Source organism: Pygocentrus nattereri, chromosome 30 (assembly GCF_015220715.1).
Source record: "Pygocentrus nattereri isolate fPygNat1 chromosome 30, fPygNat1.pri, whole genome shotgun sequence".
Classification (NCBI taxonomy): Eukaryota; Metazoa; Chordata; class Actinopteri; order Characiformes; family Serrasalmidae; genus Pygocentrus; species Pygocentrus nattereri.
In genome coordinates, this window is record NC_051240.1 from 7167067 (window position 1) to 7190029 (window position 22963).

Here is a 22963-nt window from a genome sequence, read left to right on the forward strand (position 1 = left end):
AAGTAGAACAGAAAGATCTTTTATTATGATTTGAAATTATTGTTGAGAGTATAGTCATGTTTATTTTGAAATAAAAAAAAAAATCCATTACTGTTGTGCCACGTTGTCAATGTCTGACATCAAAAAAAAGGAAAAAATCAGAAAGCAGAACCTGTTGATGCAGAATGTAGATGTAACTCAGTATTTAATTATGTAATTACATTTAAATAATGATGCAAAGTTAATACCAATGCACAGCAAAACAACAAAACCTCTCAAACTCAGAGTGTTATAAGTTTAAAAATTAACTGACCTTTCCAATACACTGTATGCTTTACCCTGCCAAGCAAATATGCAGATCTGGTCAGCATCTAAAAGAGGCCTGACTGCACAGCTAATGCTAAAACAACCCTGCAGTCTGCTGTTTAATTACAGGCTATTCTAACCATTCCAAACACAAATATTTTGCCAAGAGAACAGGAAAAGAAAGGAGATCACATTTGTGCATATGCTGTGAATTCTGGCAGTACGCTTTCAGAGCCACATCAGGAAAAAGTAATCTCCCAAACCCTCAGCAGCCTTCCTGCCCTGCTTTACCAACATATTTACTCTAGCGCTCATTGAAAAGAGAGCTTTGTGTTATGGACGTTGAAGGAACATACCTAAAACAGTTCAAACAAATTGTCTGCCTAGCTTAAACATGTCCATGTCCTTGCTTAAGCTTTAAAATTTAGGAAATCAGTCATGCTCTTGTGCTAGAGTCATGAAGGATCTGACCCAGCAAACTAATATACTCCATCAGGACCATGTAACACAGTGCATCTGTTTTAGTAAAGCATTTAAGTCGTTTCCAGGTTAGTATTCAGATTGGATAGCTTCGACAACTAGACCTTCCTGGGTTTGTGAGAAATTCCAGGAGAAATATTCCATCATTCACGCTGTCATATTTTTTTTAGCATATATAATTACACTGAGTCATTTCTGAAAAAAGCTCATGCACAGCAGTCAGCAAGGGGAAAGCCCAGAGCAGGCCAACCCAACATTTATTCACCAAACATCAACAAACCCAAACCTGTATGTGGTCGCTGGGAGTCTCAAGAATATTCCTCCCTCGATTCACACTGGTTTATCTGGCTTGACAGTTTTTTTTCTTGAAACTTTCTATAATTGAGTGACCATGATGTTTTGGTGTTTGGTTGACAATGGTGGTGCATGAATGGGAATGCTGGCGTTTGAATGGAAATACTGACATTTGAATGGGAATACCAATGTTTGCTGACCCTGATGGTCTGTGGTGGAGAATGGTGGTGTTTGATGGAGAATGATGCTATTGGGTGGAGGACTGTGGTGTTTGGTGGAGAATGGCGTCTGATGGAGAACGGTGGTGTTTCAGAACAGAATGTGCGTGTATGTTGGTGAATGGTGGTGTATGTTAGTGAATGGTGGTGTATGTTAGAGAACGGTAGTGTATGTTGGAGACCGACAGTGTTTGATAGTGAATGACCGTTTGGAGGAGAATGGTGGTGTTTAGTAGTGAACGGTGACGTTTGTTAGAGAATGGTGGTGTATGTTGGCGAATGGTGGTGTTTGATGGAGAGTGGTGGCCTTTGAGGATGATTGTGTTTGTCAGAGAATAGTGGTATTTGTTGGAGAATGGTGGTGTTTGATGGAGAGCAATGGCATTTCATTTAGAACAATGTGCTTGAAAATGATTGTGTTTGGTGGAGAATGATTGTGTATGATCGTGTTTGGTGCATGCTGGAAAATGATGGTGCTTGATGGAGAATGGTGGTGTTAAACATCAGCCCATGCTGCCATATCAAAAATCCATTCCTTTTTAGATGGAGAGCAGTGATGCTAGTTGGAGAGCACTGTGTCTGCTGGAGAATGCTGGCACTTGCTGGAGACTGAAAGGTTATCATAACCTGTGCTACAAAGTGCGGCTGTGTGGAGGCCCAGCATTCCTCAAAAATGCCAAAGCCAGTCTACAGGGTCACGGCACCAACCACAGAGACTAAACATCAGCACTTCTGCCAGTGTGGTTTTCAGAATCTGAACAGCGTGCACTAACGCCCACCCTTTCCAACTGTATTTTAAAAATACAGAACAGAACTCCATTTGGTCTGCTCTATTTGGACCAGACCTTTAAAATATGTCTCTGGTGTGTCTGAATGCAGTGAGGATGTGTAATTAAGAAAGCTGGTCCTTCTTTCACTGGCTCCCTGTCAGAGCCACTCATGCCAACAAGCGGGTAGCAAATGAGGTTAGTGACCACAAACTGTGGAGAGAAAAAGGAAACAGAAACGGAGGAAGCTTTAAACAAACGCGCTAGGTCTATGTTGGATGGCGCTCCAGCGCAGGATAATAAGGTCATTTAAAGGCAATGTGTAATTAAACATACATTTGGCATTCCTCTGGTCGGTTTTGGCCTGAGTTGTTGGAAAGCCACTTTGCACACCATGCCACATTTTTTCCAACACAATGAAACAGAACAAGCAAAAGAATTCTGAGGGAACATGTTTCATGCATGAAGCCTCATAAAATTAATTATGATCTGTTCTCATTTGCTTTTGAAATACAGCAAGTCAGCCTTCACTACTCCTCTGAAAATCCATGGCATTATGAAACCATTAGTAAACGTAAGGTTTAATGGTTAATATGTGGTTAATATAAAACAGGCCTTGACTCAGAAGACTCAAAAGTTCAACAGAACTGGCATCACCCCTTCCCTGTGGGATAGGAAAGTGTATATTTCACATTCAATTCTTTATAACAGAAGCTTAGGAACTGTGGAAATTCAGGAACTGAGGAAAATCCGTAGTATTTTCATGAGAACATACCCCACTTTAAACCCTTCATGTAATTGAAACTGACCGAAACCAATCAAATTCCACCAGATTTGTGCACTATTTTGGTCTAGGTCCACAACTAAAACCTGTTCACTATATAGTACACTATTTTGGGATATGTCTGACACAATAATTCCTATTCACTACATAGTGCACTACTTTAGGCAATGTCCAAACCTGTCATATTCACTATACACTGCATTATTTTAGACTATATCCAAAAGTATGCCCTATTCCCTATACAATGCCCTTTTTGGGCTATGTGCAAAAAAAACCCCAAAAAACGAACAAACAAAAAAAAAACCCAACATTATATGCACTATTTAGTGCACTATTATGGGCTATGTCCACTTCACAGTCCACTGTTTTGTGCCATGTCTAATTCTATGCCCTGTTCACTATATAGTGCTATAGTGTGATGTTTTGGGCAACATCTGAAACTGTGTTCTATTCATAGTGCACTATTCTGGGCTTTGTCCAAAACTGCATGATTTTTTACTATGTAGTGCACTACTCTGGGTTACATCTGAAACTATGTCCCATTTACTGTACCCCATTCACTATACTATGTGCTATTTCTGGCTGTACTCCAAAACTATGTCTTATGCATTATATAGAGAATGGGGTGTACGTTTCCTTTTATTTTTTAGTCCGCATAAATATAATGAAACAAATCAAATAGAAATGATTCTAACATTTCAACGAAATCAGTGCAGTTAAATCACCACCTTTGTCCATTTTTCCAACCTTAGTACACACATAAACGTGGACGTCCTAGCCAGTTCCCTGGGGAGAGCAGACTTGTCGCTGTTCTTAAGTAGTGTGGATATGTGGTGTGCACATTTGGCGCCTACTGTATAAAGAGTCTTTTGAAAGTGTGGATGTGTGTGTGTGTGTGTGTGTGTGTGTGTGTGTGTGTGTGTGTGTGTGTGTGTGTGTGTGTGTGTTTTATACGTGAGCCACCTCCATGGTGCTCAGAAACCTGGTGTTTATTCAGTCTTACTGGGATTTTGGCCCACCGACGAGTTCAACAGTTCACAGGCCAGTGTGCCTTACCAATAGAAGGAGAAGGCCAACCATTGAGCCAAACCCCACAGTGTGATTATACAACTCTACTGCATTGAATCTCAGAGATACACAGTGATTAAATTATTCCTAGTCACTACATTGGAAAAATGAAGTACTATATAGATTCCACAGATCTTTAGATTCATCTAGAGTTTCTACAGAACTGTTCACATTTGTGTTCATAGGAACCAGACGTCAAAAGAGGTAAAGCTTCCTTACAGAAATTATTACATAAAATGATTATGAATATGCTGCCTGATGTTTTATGATAGTTCTGCCAAAGTAGTCCTAAAAAAAAAATATTACTGATTTAATTATACACACACACACACACACACACACACACACACACACATACATATACATACATATATATATATATATATATATATATATATATATATATATATATATATATATATATATATATATATATATATATATATATACACACATACATACATACATATATATACATACATACATATATATATATATATATATATATATATATATATATATATATATATATATATATATATATATATATATATAATTTTTTAAATTTACTACCATTTTACCATAATGAACATTCTTCATAAAAACTGTGCAGGTTCACTGGTGGTTTTGGATAGTCAACAAAATAGCTAAATGCTGATAGGGTCGATAGGGTGACCCCTCGTTGATAACGTCACTGTAAAGAAATTAGAGTCTATAAATGTCTCTGCACTGAAGAACTTTGTTCACATCTCAGTAATATAACTGAAAAATCTGTGGAATTCCCATTTAGCTAAACAATATCATATTCTAATACTATGTGGGTTTGTTCATCACATTATATAGCATATCATATATACAACATGGTGGATTTTACTTCTTCTGTGTCCACTATGATACATCGTTTGCACATTATCTTTTGAAATGTACTGAAGGATTGTAATTGGATATTCTTCATTAAGTTTTGGATCACTACACAATGACAGACTCCCAAAATAGCACACTACAAAGTGAATATGGCACAATTTTAGACATAGCCCAGTATATTGCAATATATGATGAATAACACACACAGCTATGTCCAAATGTTTTAGGCATCAGAGTAAATCTTTAAAAAAGCTATTTAATTGGGTGATTAGTGTTTATTTGCTCAAAAAAAAAAAACACTAACAGAATAAATACAGTAGAACAAATATAAATAATATTGACACAATACGCAGTGATTTTATGTAAGTCAATGTTTTTTTTAAACAGGATTTTTGTCCAATGTTCTGCCAAATTTAGTGATATCCAATTCCACCGACTAGTTAGGACTTCCCCACTCACACGATACCACAAATGCCAGGCTTTGTCTGAGTCCTATGAAGCACCACCATCTTTTCAAACTGCCACCAACACAACATGATTGGACAGGACCCCCACAGGACCCCCACAGAGCAGGTATTATTTGGGTAGTGGGTCATTCTCAGCACTGCATGTGGTGGTGGTGTGTTAGTGTGTGTTGCGCTGGTACAAATGGATCAGATACAGCAGTGCCGCTGGAGACTTACTTGTTCTGTTTCACAGAATCAATATGTTGGTATTGGTTTGTCCCGTTTGCTAATGATTGACAGTAAATGGTCAGCTTCAAAGCAGCAATGGTAACAACGGTTTGCTACCCAGAACCTAGCTAATGTACATCACTTGCTGTGTCATTGTTCACTCTAACATTATACTATTTGTCCTTACGACTCTTTGCAAACAGTTTTGGCAATGAATGCTCATGAATTTGGGGGACAGAGTTTCTGAAGGATCCTCTTTAGTTCTTCAATGTTTCAACCTCTCCAGTTCTTGAAAAAAATTCTAGCAAAAACAAATATAAAAAAAGGGATGAAAACTAGACCCATTCCCTTTCCCACTCAAAACTTTTACAGTGTCCAGCATCCAAGAAGTCCTTACACCACAGACAGGCCTACATCTACATATATGCAAACCTCTGCTTACAGAAATAACACTGTGGCTACATTTACAATACTGCTGTATTTTTCTCTGTAAGCAGCCTGTATGCAGTGTGTGTAATAAAGAGGCCAGACTTGGCAGTCAAAGATGGTCAGATTGTATGTGTTGCTATTCTGGAGTCAGGATCCAGTCAGCACGCCAGGTCAGATTAACTTTACATTACAGTCTCTTTTACCGCAAACGCAAAGACATCATTCTCTCTTAGGACAAAGAGCAGGTTCATTTTGTTAAATCACTACAGGCCAGTCGAAAGAAAGGCCAGAGGCCAGATTTTCTACAGCTTTCTGAGGAAAATGGTTACCATACAGATCTGAATATACTTTCTAAAAAACAGTACTTAAAAGACAAATTAGGAAACAAATTGCTGAAAAGGTTCTTAAAAAAAAAAAAAAAAAAAAAAAAAAAAATCACATCTTTAATCATTTATGAACATTTCACGTCTTACGCTGTGAACTTTCAGACGATGCACAAAACAAGGAACTATAAACAGGGCAGAATATCAGATTAAAGTGGAGATTTGTGTCACTTGTCAAAGTGAAACCAGACCGCGGTCCAACCAGACACTTCTCAAATAAACTGATGGCAGCTTATTTGGTTGTTTCCACGGAAACCACAAAAAGAGCGCTAGACTCGCAGATGGTTTACGTACAGCTGCTGATCAGGTCAAGTCTGTTTCTGGAGGAAGGAGGTGGATAAATATTTGTGCAGAAAAACAAATCAATTCATTAAAATGACAGTATAGTGGCGCATGTTTGAGGTCACACAGAGAACGGTTTCACAGAAAAATGGCCTTCATTCCTACATACATCACCTCATCTCTTTATTTACTTTTATTTCTGCAAACAGTGCAGAGGCCTTACTACTGTGCATGTGAGACTGCCGTTCAATACCGTCTTACAGACTGAATCATCATGTGATGCTGTGAAATGATATGATTGTTGGAAATGACAGGATTTGCATGAGAAAGAAAGAAAATAAGAAATAAGAAAGAAAGAAGGGAACAGAAGGTGAGTCACTGTGCAACAGGGAGTAAATGCAGTGATGGATGGATCTGAAGATGGAGATTTAACTGCGCTGATTTTGAGATCAATCACTTTTTTCAGCAAAATAAAATTCTCAGCCTACTTTTTTTCTCCAGTCACATTTCATCCTTTAGCATATGTTAGAAAGTAAATGTGAATCATGTTAGTGATCAAATCGAATGGGAAAGTAGTGAATTCATGATGCACCGAATAATTTCCTAAAGAACTTTGACTGAACGGATTCACTGTAAAGATTTTATCAATGACTTTGACAACCAATCCTGCAATTCTTTACCCAGCATGCATAAAGAAGAGCATTTCTCAGCCAATAAGAGGAGCAAAGTGTATTTTTCTACAACCTTCCCATGATAAGAGACCTGGAAACTGAGTCTGGTGAACGAGCCAGCACAGCACAAACACTCACATTCCTGCGTCTGCCTCCAAAACAAGAATAAAGCTGTAGCAACAATAAAACACCACGATGAGCTTTTGCCACTGAGTGAGCTCCACTCGTCTGGACTGACTCACACAGCATCATCAACTGTCAATCAGTAATGAATCTTTTCAGATATGGAAAAGAACCCACAAACAATCTAACACGGCAATGTTCCACTGTGCGCTTTTAATAAGCAGTAAAAATGCCTTTATGACGGCCAAACAGCGAAAAAAACGAAACCTCACTGGAGTGAACAGAAACGTCTGCCTGGCTGAGAAGAAACGGCCAGTACTCACTAGTGAAGCACTTCCATACATACACGGTTTGAGGCAAGAACTGTGATTTAGGCATACAATTAGCACAATGCCAACTGGCAGGGCATAAGTTTCTATTAGTAGTAGCTTGAGACTTATTACTATAACCTTCAGACACCAAAACATGTCTTGGCTAACTGACTACATTTAGATTAACACGGTGAATTTCGATTTTTTTACTGAACTATCACTTTTAATTTTAACATGTCATTAATCCAACACACATTAATCAACACACATTAATCCAGATATGAAGGAGTTCAATGAACACAGCCTTCTGGGACTGGGATTTGACCCACACAAACATTCAATTCTAACTTTTAAAAAAAATAAACAGAATGTGTCAAATACAAGAAACACGAAAAACTAAGTGTAGAATAGGAGATAGGGAGTTAGCAAAGGTTGGGTTACCTGAGATTTGAGCCTTCCACACCAGCACGAGATCCATTTGGACTGGGGCTGTGAAAGTGAGAGACACAGAGAGACAGAGAGAGAGAGAGAGAGAGAGAGAGAGAGAGAGAGAGAGAGAGAGAGAGAGAGAGAGAGAGAGAGAGAGAGAGAGAGAGAGAGAGAGAGAGAGAGAGAGAGAGAGAGAGAGAGAGAGAGAGAGAGAGAGAGAGAGAGAGAGAGAGAGAGAGAGAGATTAATACCAGTACCTTGGACAGTGCTTTACATCATCTTATATCATCATCACAGTTATACTCAGTGCTGTAGGATGCTGTACTATCCTGTAACATGCTGTTCTATCCTGTAAAGTGCTGTAACATTGTATTATCCTGTACTGCGCTGTACTACCCTGTAAAGTGCTAGAACATTCTGTACTATCCTGTAGCATGTCATACCATGCTGTGCTGCAACATCCTGTGCTGTAACATACTGAAACATGCTGCAACGTGCTGAGAACAGACAGAAATATCAGACTCACTTAAGCACTCGGTGCAGGTTGGCAGAGAGACGTGGGTCAGTGAACTGTGTGGTTCGGTTGTTGTGATCCACAAAGTAGATCCGGCCAGTTGCTGTGTTACGGATCTCCCATCCGGGAGGGAGGGGCCCAAGCTCCTCACAGTTAACATTACTGAGATCCCTGAGCAAAAACACACTGAATTAATACTCAGAGTAATGGCTGAGCTTTAGTTCTATTGATTTCCTAATAGTAGAAATTACTGTACCAGGAAATACTCCAGCTAGAAAAGTAACATTAATTATAACGAAACAAAAGTAAGATATGATTAATCAATTACAAGAACACACAATACCAAACACAAAGCTCTAATTCCACATACTTTATATATTGTATCATGGCCAATGCAGAGCGAATTTATTTTATTTTTTAAAAGTTACATGTATGCACACCAAAGACTTTAGGGGCAGATTTTAATGAAGGGGACAAAGTTTCTGAGTGTATATCTAGCGAGATGACATGTTAAAACTGGCAAGCCACGCATATGCATGTTGTTACCTGGGCACTCGCGGGTCATGCCACGTGCTGACGCCAGTCTGTGTATGGAGGAAATAAACCTGGCCCTGCTGCGTGGTTCTTTGCTCTGCAGAAGCAAACAGAGATGAAAGAGAACAGACAAAATCAGATAAAAGCTTTTTCTAAAGCAAAATTAATGATTGTAATAAGCATGATGTTTTGTGGAAACAGTGAAACAAACAGAAAAACAGTTTAAGAACAACGTTCCTATACAAGTATTTGCAATGATTTTTGGTATTTCACCCTCTATGGTGTTTAATATCATCAAAGGATTCAGGCAATCTGAAAAAAATGTCTGTGTTTAAATGGCAAGACCAAAAACCACACCTGAATTAATCCCTCAGACGGCACTGCATTAAAAGTCATGCCTCTTTGATAGTTTTCCACATGGACTCAAGAGTGCTTTGACAAACATATCCAGGGTCTGTCAGTGAATGGGGGTGGATATTAGTGGGTAACCTGCACATCTGTGAAAGCACCATTAATGACAGATACGAATTGTGGAGCAAAATCTTTTTCAGGGACAACCATGCTTATTTCAACATAACACCATTTGGCGTTCTGTCCATGTTACAGCACCAGGGCTGTGTAATCAGAGTGTGCAGGTGCTAGACTGTCCTGTCAGCAGTCCAGAACTGACTACCACTGAAAATGTGGAAGTAGAAGGTCTTATTGCTTTGAGAAGTACTTACACTCTGCTTACACACATGGAAGCAATAAAAGAGCACTCTCAGACGCTGATGCTACTGGAGTGTGAAGCAGAGGGCAACTCTACCAGACCTTATAAGGGCACACGCACATCTGTCAGTGCTCCATACCAACAAGAGAACCTAACTATTTTCCTGGCGTGGTCATGCATGAAATAGAAAATTGCATCTGTCAGATCATTACAGCATGTTTCCATCTGTGTACTGGTGAAAGCTTGACACACAAAACAAATAAAGGCAGTGGAAAATGGGTGATTGACAAAGAAAAACACAACCAAGTTCCCCCACTGCATCACTAAGTATTACAGTATTTAATGGCAGATGTGTAAATTAAGCATCTACTTGCTTTAAAATATCGTTGTTGTGAAAATGCCTTGTATCGCCATTGTTCTTTTTACTTCTTTATATTTACTCCGGTCTTTGCATTGTGTAAAGGTCCAGGAAGAATGGACCAGGGGAAACAGTCCAGAATTGCTTATTGCTCAAATCCCTGTAAAGTATTAGTTTGTAGATGGAAGGTTTCATTACAACAGCAACAATATGCATGTTTTTTTTTTTTTATTGTAAGACCGCTGTGTACTTATAGCTTGTGGATGCTAGCTAGATTTTTGCATATCACACAACACTAGCCATCATTAACAAGCTGTCACTTACTGTTAGGATGTCCAAACAGGACACTTGTTTTTTCCTGCCATTGCTCAAGTGCTTGAATGTTTTCTAATACCAATCATGAAAAAGAGAAATATTCTATTTTTTTTTTCCATCAAAAATAAACACATTGGGCATGACTGACCAGGTGTTCTGCAGGTGTTCTGCAGAGATACAGAAGATAAGTCATCTTGGCTGTTGCCAAGTCAACCATGACTGTTTTAGTGAGATTACAGTGCAAAAGTTTAAACACCACTGGTCAAGTTATGTTTAGCTGATTTGTGAAGTTTACACATGTAAATGTGTATGCATGTATGTATGTATGTATGCATGCATGCATGTATGTATGTATGTATGTATGTATGTATGTATGTATGTATGAACAAACGTAAATATGGCATTTTCTCCTACTTTTAGTGCACAATTTCACAATTTCTGGAAGAAAACATATCAACAGTGCCATAACTTCTGCACAGGCCACATTCTGTATATATTTTAAATTGTATGCTTCATTAACAATGTCACATTTTGCATTTTTTTCTTTCCATAAAAACACATTTGGTGCGCAAGATATCATTGGTTATTTAATTAATTTGAACATGCATGTAATGTCCAAATAAATCACACAAATGAATGATGCTTGGTGTGTAAAGGTCTTTATACATCTGCTGGTTATCTGCACCGCAGTGTGTGTACACATCCTTGTTTCATGGGAAATGAGCAGTTGCTCATGGTGATAAAAAGCCTTTTGGATATGAGAAAATGTTTGTGAGGTTCATTATAATCACATCATTACTTAGTTAAGTTTTGTTTGAAGCATTTCATAGATAGTTAATGAAAAATCCTCACGTCTGCTGAAGGATAACACTTTGTTGCTGTGACTGTTTTCATCGTAGCTCCATTTTGTCAGTCTACATATACCCTGGTTATAGAGAGCACAGACAGTGCAGGACCCTCCCAGTAGTCCTGCTGGCCAGTCCATATGTGTAACAGTTGACTGTGTGTACTAACCATATCCTTCGGGCAGGTCTGGAGGTGTGTGTAGGTGTGTTCGGCTCATGTAGTTTCTATGTCTCTGTGATCGAACGCGTCTCTCCTGCACTCGAGGGTCACTGGGCTGGATGCTGGTGGCTACATTAGGGGTCAGGACGGGTGTGTTCTCATCTAACACACAGCTGAGAGGTCGGACAGGGCTGGAGTACTCAGAGGCTGGCCTAAAGAAGAGGGAGGACAATAGCTTCAACAACAGCAATGATTCAGTAACTGAAGTATCTACTTTAAATGATTCAATAACAACTATAAATGACTCATGAACTACTGTAAATGATTCAGTAACTGCTTTTGATGATTCAGAAAGAAGGTGAGTGAGTGAGTGAGTGAGTGAGTGAGTGAGTGAGTGAGTGAGAGAGAGAGAGAGACTCTCAGTCTCCTGCTCTAGCTGTTTTCCTCATGCTGTTGTCAGACTTATCAGTTCCTCCTTTTCCCAAACATTCATTTACTTGTTTGTTTACTCAACAGTGCTGTAACACTGACCATAAGATGAAGCCAACAAAGGGTCACAACACATTCCACTAATCAATCATTTCACTTGTAAGAAAAAGAAAAAAAAACACAACAAACTGAAAATGTGATAAAGCTGACAGGAACATTTGGCAAAGTTAGGACAAACATTATTATATGATGTGTGAAGTAAATGAGAGAGAGAGAGAGAGAGAGAGAGAGAGAGGGGGAGAGAGAGAGAGAGAGAGGGGGAGAGAGAGAGAGAGAGAGAGGGGGAGAGAGAGAGAGAGAGAGGGGGAGAGAGAGAGAGAGAGAGGGGGAGAGAGAGAGAGAGAGAGAGAGAGAGAGAGAGAGAGAGAGAGAGAGAGAGAGAGAGGGAGAGGGAGAGGGAGAGGGAGAGGGAGAGGGAGAGGGAGAGGGAGAGGGAGAGGGAGAGAGAGAGAGAGAGAGAGAGAGAGAGAGAGAGAGAGAGAGGGAGAGGGAGAGGGAGAGGGAGAGGGAGAGGGAGAGGGAGAGGGAGAGGGAGAGAGAGAGAGAGAGAGAGAGAGAGAGAGAGAGAGAGAGAGAGAGAGAGAGAGAGAGAGAGAGAGAGAGAGAGAGAGATATTCATTCATGTTATTCAGACCTGGTTGGTCTCTCCCACTGTGTAGTCCGTGTGATGTGATTGAGATACTGAATCCGGCCTGTAGCGGTTCTCCTCTCCTCCCAGCTACACACACAACAAATACCACAGAATATTACACAGCTTAATATGACACTGTAAAATATCACTATCACTACAGTAATAATAATAATAACATTAACATTCATACATCACAATGCAGTATAAAGCGCTTCACATTACGTAAAACAGTGTAAATGAAATAAGGAGATAGACACTGTACTCTCGGTCTGCTGTGAAGCCTGATTCCTTCATCATTAATTATTCAGCAGCTACTAGGAATTATCCAATATCCACAAAGAGATGTTCATTGACCACTGTGAATTATTAGGTATCTGCTATGAATTATTCAGTAACTACTACAAATTATTCAGTAAACACTATTAACTTGTCAGTATCTACTAAGAATTATTTAGTAACCACTATGAATTGTTAAGTAACCACTGAGTTATTCAGTAACCACGGTCGTTATACATTCTCATATTAAAGAACTATGATATTTCTAAATTCTATCCTCCACTAGAGGGCACTGTAGAGCCTGCATCTTAAGTTTTGGTCAAAAATAATTAAAAAAAAAAAAAAAAAGTGCACAGAAAATCTACTACAGCCAGCTAAATGCTACTACTGGACAATAAGCTCCGCCCCTCCGGAGCATAGGAAGCTGGTTTGGCTTTTTTATTTATTTATTTATTTATTTGGTAAAAATGGTATGAGATAGGACTGGACTAGTAATGTCAGCTGAGATGAGCACAAATCATTGACAATGATTTGTTTATCTTAAAGACTGGACTATCTTAAACACTGACAGCTTTTTTGGTCTTACTTTTCATGTGTCCCCTACTGTGGATTTGTGGTATGAGTTTAATGTAGTTGGTAGTAGAGAAATGCTGAGTGGTGCGTTTTGCCTGCTTTATGCATTCACTGTGCAGTAGCCTTTAGCCTTAAGAGCCCTATATATTTTTGGTGGGGTGAGGAGTATTTTTAAATGATGCATTACAGTTATTACAATATCAAAACCCAAGTGTGTTGCTGCACGAAGGTTTAATGCAGGGACAGAGCAACAGACCCGTCTGGTAATTCGTTGTCGAACAGGCGGCTGCAGTCCACCAACGGGCCTCCTGATCCAATTCTATCTCTGGACTGCAGACTCACTGCACACATACACACAACATAGGGTCAGAAATTCAGTGGCTCTACTACATCAGTGTATTCACGCAGAATCATATTCATTTAAAAAAAAAAAAAAAATCAATGAATTATAAACAAATTTTAAAAAGTACCACACACAGAGAATACAATTACATGAAAAGGTTCATTTGCAGTCGACACTGACAGACTATAATATACCACAGGAAACGTAGGAGTGATCCTGCTTCTTCTATTTTGTTGCATCATAAAAGAAAAGAAAAAAAAGTCCTCCAGACAGAGCACTGCGTGATGGCGGCAATGTGATAGTGCACATGGTTCGATTAGTTGATTAGGTGTTCAAAAGCAGTACATGTGCACAGAATTTTCTTTTTGTAAAACTTAATTTTTCTATACATACAGGACTACAAGGTTTTTACATATAAATTACAAAAAACATCAAGAAGTGGAGACTCAAAATATACCCAGTGGCAGGACTGTATAAATGTTGACCTTATCATCAGGAGGTCATGAGTTCAATCCCCAGTGATGCCACTGTCATGTGTTGATGGGATCACAATTGTCCTCTCTCTCTCTCTCTGGATGGGTACAATTGCTATGCTTTGACCTCCGTTCCTTCAGAACGATGCTAACCAATGCAAGCGTATATTACCAGCAGTGAGCTCCTTTGAGTGAGTCAAGCTGTCCAATGACGCTACATTAGCGGCAGTTTAAATAGACGTGGTGGAGCTTGATGTGTCTCAGAAGAAGCATGTACCACCATTCACCCTTGGTTGCTTCGTGTCATAGAGATGGACTTAACTATTGGAGGAAACTCGACACAACTAAATTGGGGAGGGAAATAAAAAGCCACCCAGCCCTACTTTCAGCTCTCTTCACTGTAGAAAAATCTAAAAATCAATAATATTACAGCATATAATAATATTATTCTCCATGTACTTACGTATTATTGTATTTGTGTGTTTGTCTACATGTGTGTGTGTTGTACCCACCCACTATCTGGCCTCGGATGGTGTCATTGTCATTGGGCCCCAGTTTGTTCAGGTCCAGTTTCTGATCTGTCAAAACAAATACAACCAAGTTAAACAGATAATACAATAATATAACAAATATAATAACTGACTTATACAAAGCATATTTCAATAATTCAGACAGTTTGCACTGTAGGCAGTGTAGTTACTGAATAAAAGGCATTAAAAAGTAATAAGTTGTGGATTTTAAAGCATTATTTCCACCATAACATCAATACAGAATAATGTATCACTAAATCTTTCACCACTAGGGATGAACTATCACTATTACTGGTGGAAACGGGTCAGATTTTACAGTCTGACCTTTCACCTATGAAGAGATGAGGAATAAGTGCAATCTGTGCTCGGCGCCAGTTTCACTATAAAGCACAGATGCAGTGCCACACTGACACAGAGACTGAAGGAGGGAAATTTTAGGACACACAAGATGAGCCAGACATGAAACACTGTGGTTTTCCTCTTTTGGCGACTAACGCACAAATGCACACACACGCGCGCACGCACGCAGAAATTGCACAGCTCTCTATCACAGTGCGACAGTGTGTGTATGTGCCTGAGAGCTGAGTGAGGATCTGTGGTGAGACACACATTTCCTCTGAGGCAGTCACACATGTACATGCACACACACAGCACTAACTCCAAATACCAACTCTCTCTTGCTCCATACATATTATACATACACACACACACACACACACACACACACACACACAGACACAGACACAGACACAGACACAGACACACACATTATTCTCCCTCTATGACAAATTTACAGGAGAATGGAAAAACCTTCACTACTTTCAATATAAGTCAATGGAACCAGATGTTTTTGCAAATCATTCTGGGTCGTTTCTTTGGGCCCATTGATCATGAAATGTATATACAATGTAAAGGGAAACTTTTCAAATTGTCAAAAACTGACAAAGAATTCTGTTTAGTTGGGCAGTAAGGAAAAGTTTTTTTTTCAGAAAAAAACCCACTATTACAATAATATGCAATAATAATCATAATAACAGCAACAACAACAACAAAATTTATATATATATATATATATATATATATATATATATATATATATATATATATATATATATATATATATATATATCAATGTTTTAGTGTAACTCTTTCCAAACCTCTCCTCACTGAAGCCCAGTACTTATAGTAGTGCTAATAATGATCAAATAGTTTTTTGAAAAAATTTGTTGCATTTACTAAGTAATAGAAGCAACTTTGGACACCAAACATGTCTGGGCTGATAGTCTGCATCTGGGAAAAGTGGACAATTTTATAAACTAAATTTTTCATCAAACCATTACGTTAAGGCAGTGGTTCCCAAGTCCCGTACCTCTTAAGACATTTGACCACCTGCTGCGTACCCCTCCTCACCTCTTATACATGCACGTGCACATATTGCGATGATGCATGCATAAAATCAGTGCTCCTTAAATTAATAAACATGTTTATGATGCAAACTTCACACCAGATATAGTGAATAGTACTGAATAAATCATTTCATTCACAAGTGCATAGGGGCCTATATAAGGGCACATTTGCATGCATGTGAGAGTCTGCAGCTGGAAAATGTTCACTAACGTGACACAGACCACATTCAGGACAGAAACATGACCCGTTTAGTGAGCCGACAGTAACCCCAAATTACCACCACAGGCTCTATGTCTTTTAATGTATCAAAAGTCACCCTTTTATGATGCAGAGAACCATTTAATCATGGAAAGGGTCCTTTGAGTGTTCATGGTTCTATATAGAACCGTTTTCTTTACTAGAACCCTTGATGTACCAACATTAAGAGTGTACAGGAAACTAGTGGCCAAATGCTTTGTGAACGACACCTTTTATTCCAAATTGTTAGAGCTTCTTATGGACGTCCTACGCCCTAATTTAAGGACGAACACACAACCCACACTAATCTCCTGAGACGGCTGCACACTCTACCGCAGCAGTACAGACTCCATTCTCTCTCTGTTGGTCTCCTGTTTGTCTGACTGTCTGTCTGCGTCTCACCGTCTATCGTTCTCTCGGAGTCTGTCTCTGCAACCGTCTGCTCCTCTGGCTGTTTGTCTCTTTCAGCACAACCTCTGCAGTAAACTATTAAAAAATTATTCTTCCGCAAACGTCAATGCAGCTAAATCTTCCTGCAGGTGCTAACAACTCAGATAAGGTCTAAATAGTTAAATAAGTTCAGTACTGTACAACTGAATGTCCACAATTAGTGTTTTTATTATTTCCTACTTTTTATGTGAGTCAAATATAAAAGCAGTTTTGTGTTACCATTTGCTTTGTATATACTTTGGGCAGGAGTGCCCAAACTTATGCTTAAAACTGTACGTTCAAAAGTTTGTAGACACCTGGTCTGAGTTTATTCTGAAATGGAAATAATATGGAGTCCTGCTTGTCCTCCTTTGCTGCAGTAACAGCCTCTACTCTTCTGGGAAGGATTTACACTAGATGTTGGAGCATTGCTGTGAGGATTTGATTGAGCATTAGTGAGGTCAGCTACTGATGTTGGATGATCAGTTCTGGATACAGCTCATCCCAAAGGTACTGGATGGAGCTCAATCACTTCAAAGAACACATTTTGACTGATCCACTGCCCAATGCTGCGGGGCTTTATACCTCTCTAGCCCATGCTTGGCACTGGGCATGGTGACCTTAGGCTCATGTGCAGCATCAGAGCATATCACTCTAATGATCAGTGCTTTTTATGGAGATTATATAAACTTTGCTTATTATTTTAAAGTGTCAGCAATGGGAGCACCTTAATGTAGCTTTCTGGATACTTTTGGACAGATAGTGTACTTCTCTATTTTGTGGGACAATGAGTGTCCCTGATAGATACAAGCTGCTTTCTGATTGGCCATCAACTGCACCTGAAAAGCCTCCCAGTGAGATAAGGTCTCCTCACTGTATGGTTACACATGTAGTCACCCTCAGCAGTTTCAATCATTTCCAGTCTGTGGACCTGCCAGGAAATGCATAGCCTGAAATGTTTAACCAGTGCTTGCTATGAATTAAAACACTTTTGTCTAATTTTCTGCGTTTTTAATTTTCCCTAGTCTTTTAACATGAAGAACACCAAAGATGTTCACATAATGCAGAGACAGTATGTGTGAAACAGTCATCAGGCACTCCTCCTTCTCCCTGAAGAGCACTTTAGTCAGTGGGCCAGAGGTAATAAGCCTTTTGGGTCAGTTTCAGGCACAAATTGGACGTTTTCTGCCATTTCTTATGTACAAAACTGTCATACAACCCTACATGTGCAGTTTATGGCCTTAAATTATGCCAGAAAAAAATGGATCTGGGTCAGGCACCAGCAAGACTGGATCAACCACCTATTTTAGTGGATCTGGCATGTTGTCCACATTTTAAATATGTTAATACATCTGTAGATGATGTAGAGATCTGTAGAAAAATCAGCATAATATTCTCTACAAAAAACTCTAAATATGCATCAACAATATCCTTGAAAGTGAAATAAAAACATGGCACACACAGACACACACACAGACAGACACAGACACACACACAGACACACACACAGACACACACACAGACACTCATTTTCAATTCCTCTTTGGGTGCACAAAAGAAACAGCACAGATTCTATTTATCACTCACAAATGCACCACTACCACTATTGTTGTTTCATGTTTCAAAAATGTTAATTAAGGCTGAATGAAAACACTGGCTTGTAAGCAGTAGCAGAATTCGGATTGCTGTTCTGGATCGGCACAACGCTAATCCAAACTTGATTTGTCCATTTATTTATTTATTTTTATTTATTTTATTATTGGGTTTATGTGTTCAGATTTAATGATCCACTTCCTGATGCAGTTAAAACACATTAGAAAACTAAACACGAGTGGCTCAGCGACAGCTAATTGGCTAAACACTTAGCGGCTGTCACTCCAACAGCAGTCACTTGATTTTGTGCTTTATTCTCCAGACCAGCGTTATTTGAGCCTCAGTTACTGAAACCAGGCCTGTGCTACACTTTAGCCTTTAGCCACTTCTGCACACACAGAGAGAAGCAGTCATAAAAACAACACAGACGCTGTTCATCACTCGCAAATGGGCCACTACTGCTGATAAACGTTCGCATTTCAAAAGAGTTTAGAAAGGCTGAACTCAGAACTGCTGATTTGGATCAGCACAACAAATTTGCGGGTGGGCTGGACCTTGAACCTCACTCCTGTGGCCTGCAGGCAGCTGCTATTCATTGACCTCAGAACAGGGGGAAAAAAAAAACAAAAAACTGAGACACACAAAACTCAAAATCAGCTCACAGCAGAAAAAAAAAATCTAAAATGCTTTGAGCAACTTTTGTTATTCTGGTGTTTATGTGCTCAGATTTAATAAGCCACTTTCAGTTTGTAGTTGTATTTCTGTACTGTTAGAAGTTGTGCTTATTTTGTTTCATTGCATTGAATAAATCGCGTTCATGCTTTCAGTTCCTATGTGGTGGTGATGGACTTTATTGCTTGACATGCTTTTGTCTCATTCTAAGGTCATAACACTTACAAACTTCACATAATAACAGTTGCTAGTAAAACTGGAATTTTAATTGCTCAATATAAAAATCGGAATTTTAAATGTGTCACATGGTATGCAATTTGACTTTTATTTGTGGTTTTAGCTTATTTATAACACCCAACAAGCTGTTAGTTGAGAGGAAGTTCATTCAGTGCATCTTAAGAGGATCGCTAAGACACATTGGTTGAAAGATCCAACGTTACGGGGTGACCACACTTGTGTTCCAGGACCTCCCCCACCCCGCTGACCTGCTGGATCCATCGTTACCTCATCATTTACAAATTAAGACCTGCTCATGCATAAGCACTTGAGGGAGGGCCTCACCAAACATGTAAGGATCACACAATTAAAGCTTGGAAGTATCTTTTTATGTGCAGCTGATTACACATTCATCAGACTTTTAAAATCTGCCAAAAAATTTGCATAAGGGTCTCAAAAGGCATGCCACTGTGAGTCTTCCTTCAACAAAGGCAGCAGATACAGCGGGCAGACGGCGGCACAAGCCTGGAACACAAGCTGAAAGAATGGCCTCTTTTCCACTGTGAAGCCAAATGGTTCCCAGGGCTGTACTGTGCCGTTTCACATTGGTGTGGGCTCGTCAGACCAACTGCAGTTTCGTTTTCCATCTGCTGTGTTGTTAAAACAAACAAGGAAGCAGGGAAGGAAACTGTACACGAGTTGCGCAGCAATGGCTAATTGGCTAAATGCCTCAGAACATGTTCAAATATTCTGTATCCTAGCGTTAGGCTAACCCAGCAGGCTACGGCTCAAAACACCATATACATTACTTTGATTCTCTGCCACTCCAACACCAGCCGCTTGACTTCGCTTCTTCAGATTTGAGTCATTATCACCTAAACCTGTGCCAGTGCAGCTTCTGTTAGTCAGAACTGAACTTGTTCTGTGGTGAGCAGAGCCATCTGTGGATTTAGTGAATCTGGAGTTCTAGGCAAAAGACAGGAATGTGGCCTCCTGGATGCACATTTCAAATTAGTTCAGGCTTTGGGCTCCCAGGTGGCACAACTGCAAAGAATGATGCCTTGAGAAGGGAAATCATCTAATATGAAGTTGATATCTAATTTTTCTCTTTTTGAGATTCTTCTAAAAATATTTGAAGAGCTCATTTCATTACAAGGAGTAGTTTAAAAATAGCAGCCATAATTTATTTGTAAAAAAAATTCTTTCAACTTCTCTTCATCCCTTAGAATTAAACAAGCTGTTTTTGTTACTTTGTCTTTAAAACTTACATATGTAAATGAGCTGTGCTCTGACTGTACAATCAGCTGAAACAGTCTTTATAGCTGGGTGGGGCGTAACTGCTGTAGGCTGATATAGTATGCTGTAGGTGGATATACGTAAATGTAAATTCTTTAGATTTTTATAATATTTGTGAAATAATGAATTCTAAAATGGCTTTCAAATATGGACTGTATGAATTGGTAAGGTAATGGTATGTTTTGACTTTGAAGTCATTACATTCTTTTATTAAAAAAAACTTCTTATAAGAAATTCTCCATACTGGTGGATAATTTTGCTTAATGTTTATACGGTTGTACTTATTTGGCAATATACTGAAATAGGTTCATTTAATAAAAGTACACACACACACACACACACACACACACACACACAATAATATATATATATATATATATATATATATATATATATATATATATATATATATATATATATATATATATATATATATATATAAATAAAATGGATGGATGTGTGTATAATATTATATATATATATATTATCTCCATCCATCCATCCATCCATCCATTTTCTAAGCCGCTTTCCGTCAGGGTCGCGGGGGTTGCTGGAGCCTATCCTAGCAGTCTTCAGGCGAAAGGCAGGATGCACCCTGGACAGGTTGCCAGTCCATCACAGTATATTTTTAATATACACATAAAAATATAAAGCAACCACAAAAACAGCTACTATTGAAATACACTGGAATGTGTGATTTAACATTGGCTCTTGTGCTGTCTATCAATGCCTACTGCAAATATCAATCAGCAAATAGTTCGTCAGTGTCATCTCATCAGAACAGAACGTTCTGTGGCCTGAGTATGGCTGGCCAACCGTTTCAAAGCTGGTCACTAAACATTCTTCTTCTGTTTTGTCTCGAGCTTGTTGATAGCTCCATTATTTTACTAAGCCTTTTAACCTCTTTCTGCAGCTGTTGGCTCGGTGTGTGAGATGTAACTCTGTGTTGAGCTGCCAGTGAGCAATGCTTTGTAAATTATACACATTGCAATCAAAACATATGCCACCAACATTATTGAAGAAAAAATGAATAGTTTAACTGATGAGCTCCTTTAAATCAGGTGGAATCTGCATTTTACGGCTACTGAACAAAAACCCTGCGCCTCATGAGTGAGCAGTTGGCAGGCTTTGTGCAGAATTATCTGCAGTTTTAATAAATCATATGTTAAATTCAGGTGAATTTTGGGTGTAAACTGTAGTCGCATCAATGCAGCTGCACCTGCACTCATGCAAACATCTGGCCCAGAGTGTCTGGACAATTTCTATAGACTGGTTATCATTAGAGATCATCAGACTTAATCATCAGCATCATCATCATCATCATCATCTTTTCCTCTCTCAGACCGTCAGGCTGGCACCACCACCCACGCCCAGACACCCTGGGGACAGGTCTGTGAACGTGCCCCAGACACATTTACTCTGGTGTTCCCAATGGAGCTCAAAACACAGACACAGACACAGACACACACACACACACACACAGATAGGTGTGTTTAAGCATTCAGAATGGAGCCAGACATGCATGACATCACGTCAGACCTACTGCTCTTCCACTGCTTTCAGATCTCTGTTAAATACCTTGTTCTTTTAGTGTTTCAAATTTAGCTCAAACCTGGACATATGCTTTGAAATACAGTACTGTACTGTGATTTAGACCTCTGAGAAAATTATGGTTTAAACAGTTGTTTATATGAGTAGTATGTTCATTTGCACAGAAAAAAAGCACTAATATTATAATAAACACAACAAATATTAAGACAGTTTACAGTGCTTTTATTTTGTCAGTGTTTACAAACGTCTTCTGTGGCAGCCCAATATTACTTGTAGCCATCGTTCAAAATCTGGTTTGACTAACTTCGCATTGTTTTATTGAATCAGTTCTTATTTAATCTTGTTTTTCCACCAAAATGTTCTGGCTATTTTCTTTTTTGGCCAAAAATTGAAAATGCCATTTTTGGCCTAAATGTTTCAGGCGGCTGAAACTCTGGAGCACTCGTGACTATTATGACTCGCTAAAAACAAACATCTCTGACCAGCGATTCAGAAGTGGGGGTGCTAAGGGTGTGGCTGCACCCCTAGAGTTCAGGATTTGTTTATTTCAACTGCTAAAAATGTATTTATTTATTTATTTATATCGCTTGGAGTGTGTTTGTGTGTTTAACAACTGGTTACCACGCCAAACATCGACAATCTGATTAGACATCACTCAACTCAATTGCATAAAGTTTTGTCCAGAAGGAGAGAGAACAAAGAAACAAGGGTCAGTTATGTGGGTATATGCTATCTCTTACCACATTACAG

The 22963-nt window shown here is 39.0% G+C and overlaps 1 protein-coding gene across 1 annotated transcript in view; it reads right to left on the reverse strand.

Moving 5' to 3' along the window:
• The window catches only part of LOC108424691 (E3 ubiquitin-protein ligase SMURF2), an 83785-nt gene that overhangs the window by 19252 nt on the left and 41570 nt on the right, over window positions 1-22963 (reverse strand). The window contains exons 5-11 of the mRNA XM_037536519.1: window positions 14795-14860; window positions 13723-13807; window positions 12621-12704; window positions 11507-11709; window positions 9123-9207; window positions 8589-8747; window positions 8075-8122 (exon numbers count right to left, since the gene is read on the reverse strand). Coding sequence (XP_037392416.1) covers window positions 8075-8122; window positions 8589-8747; window positions 9123-9207; window positions 11507-11709; window positions 12621-12704; window positions 13723-13807; window positions 14795-14860 — 730 coding nt within the window. The remainder of the gene's footprint in view (window positions 1-8074; window positions 8123-8588; window positions 8748-9122; window positions 9208-11506; window positions 11710-12620; window positions 12705-13722; window positions 13808-14794; window positions 14861-22963) is intronic.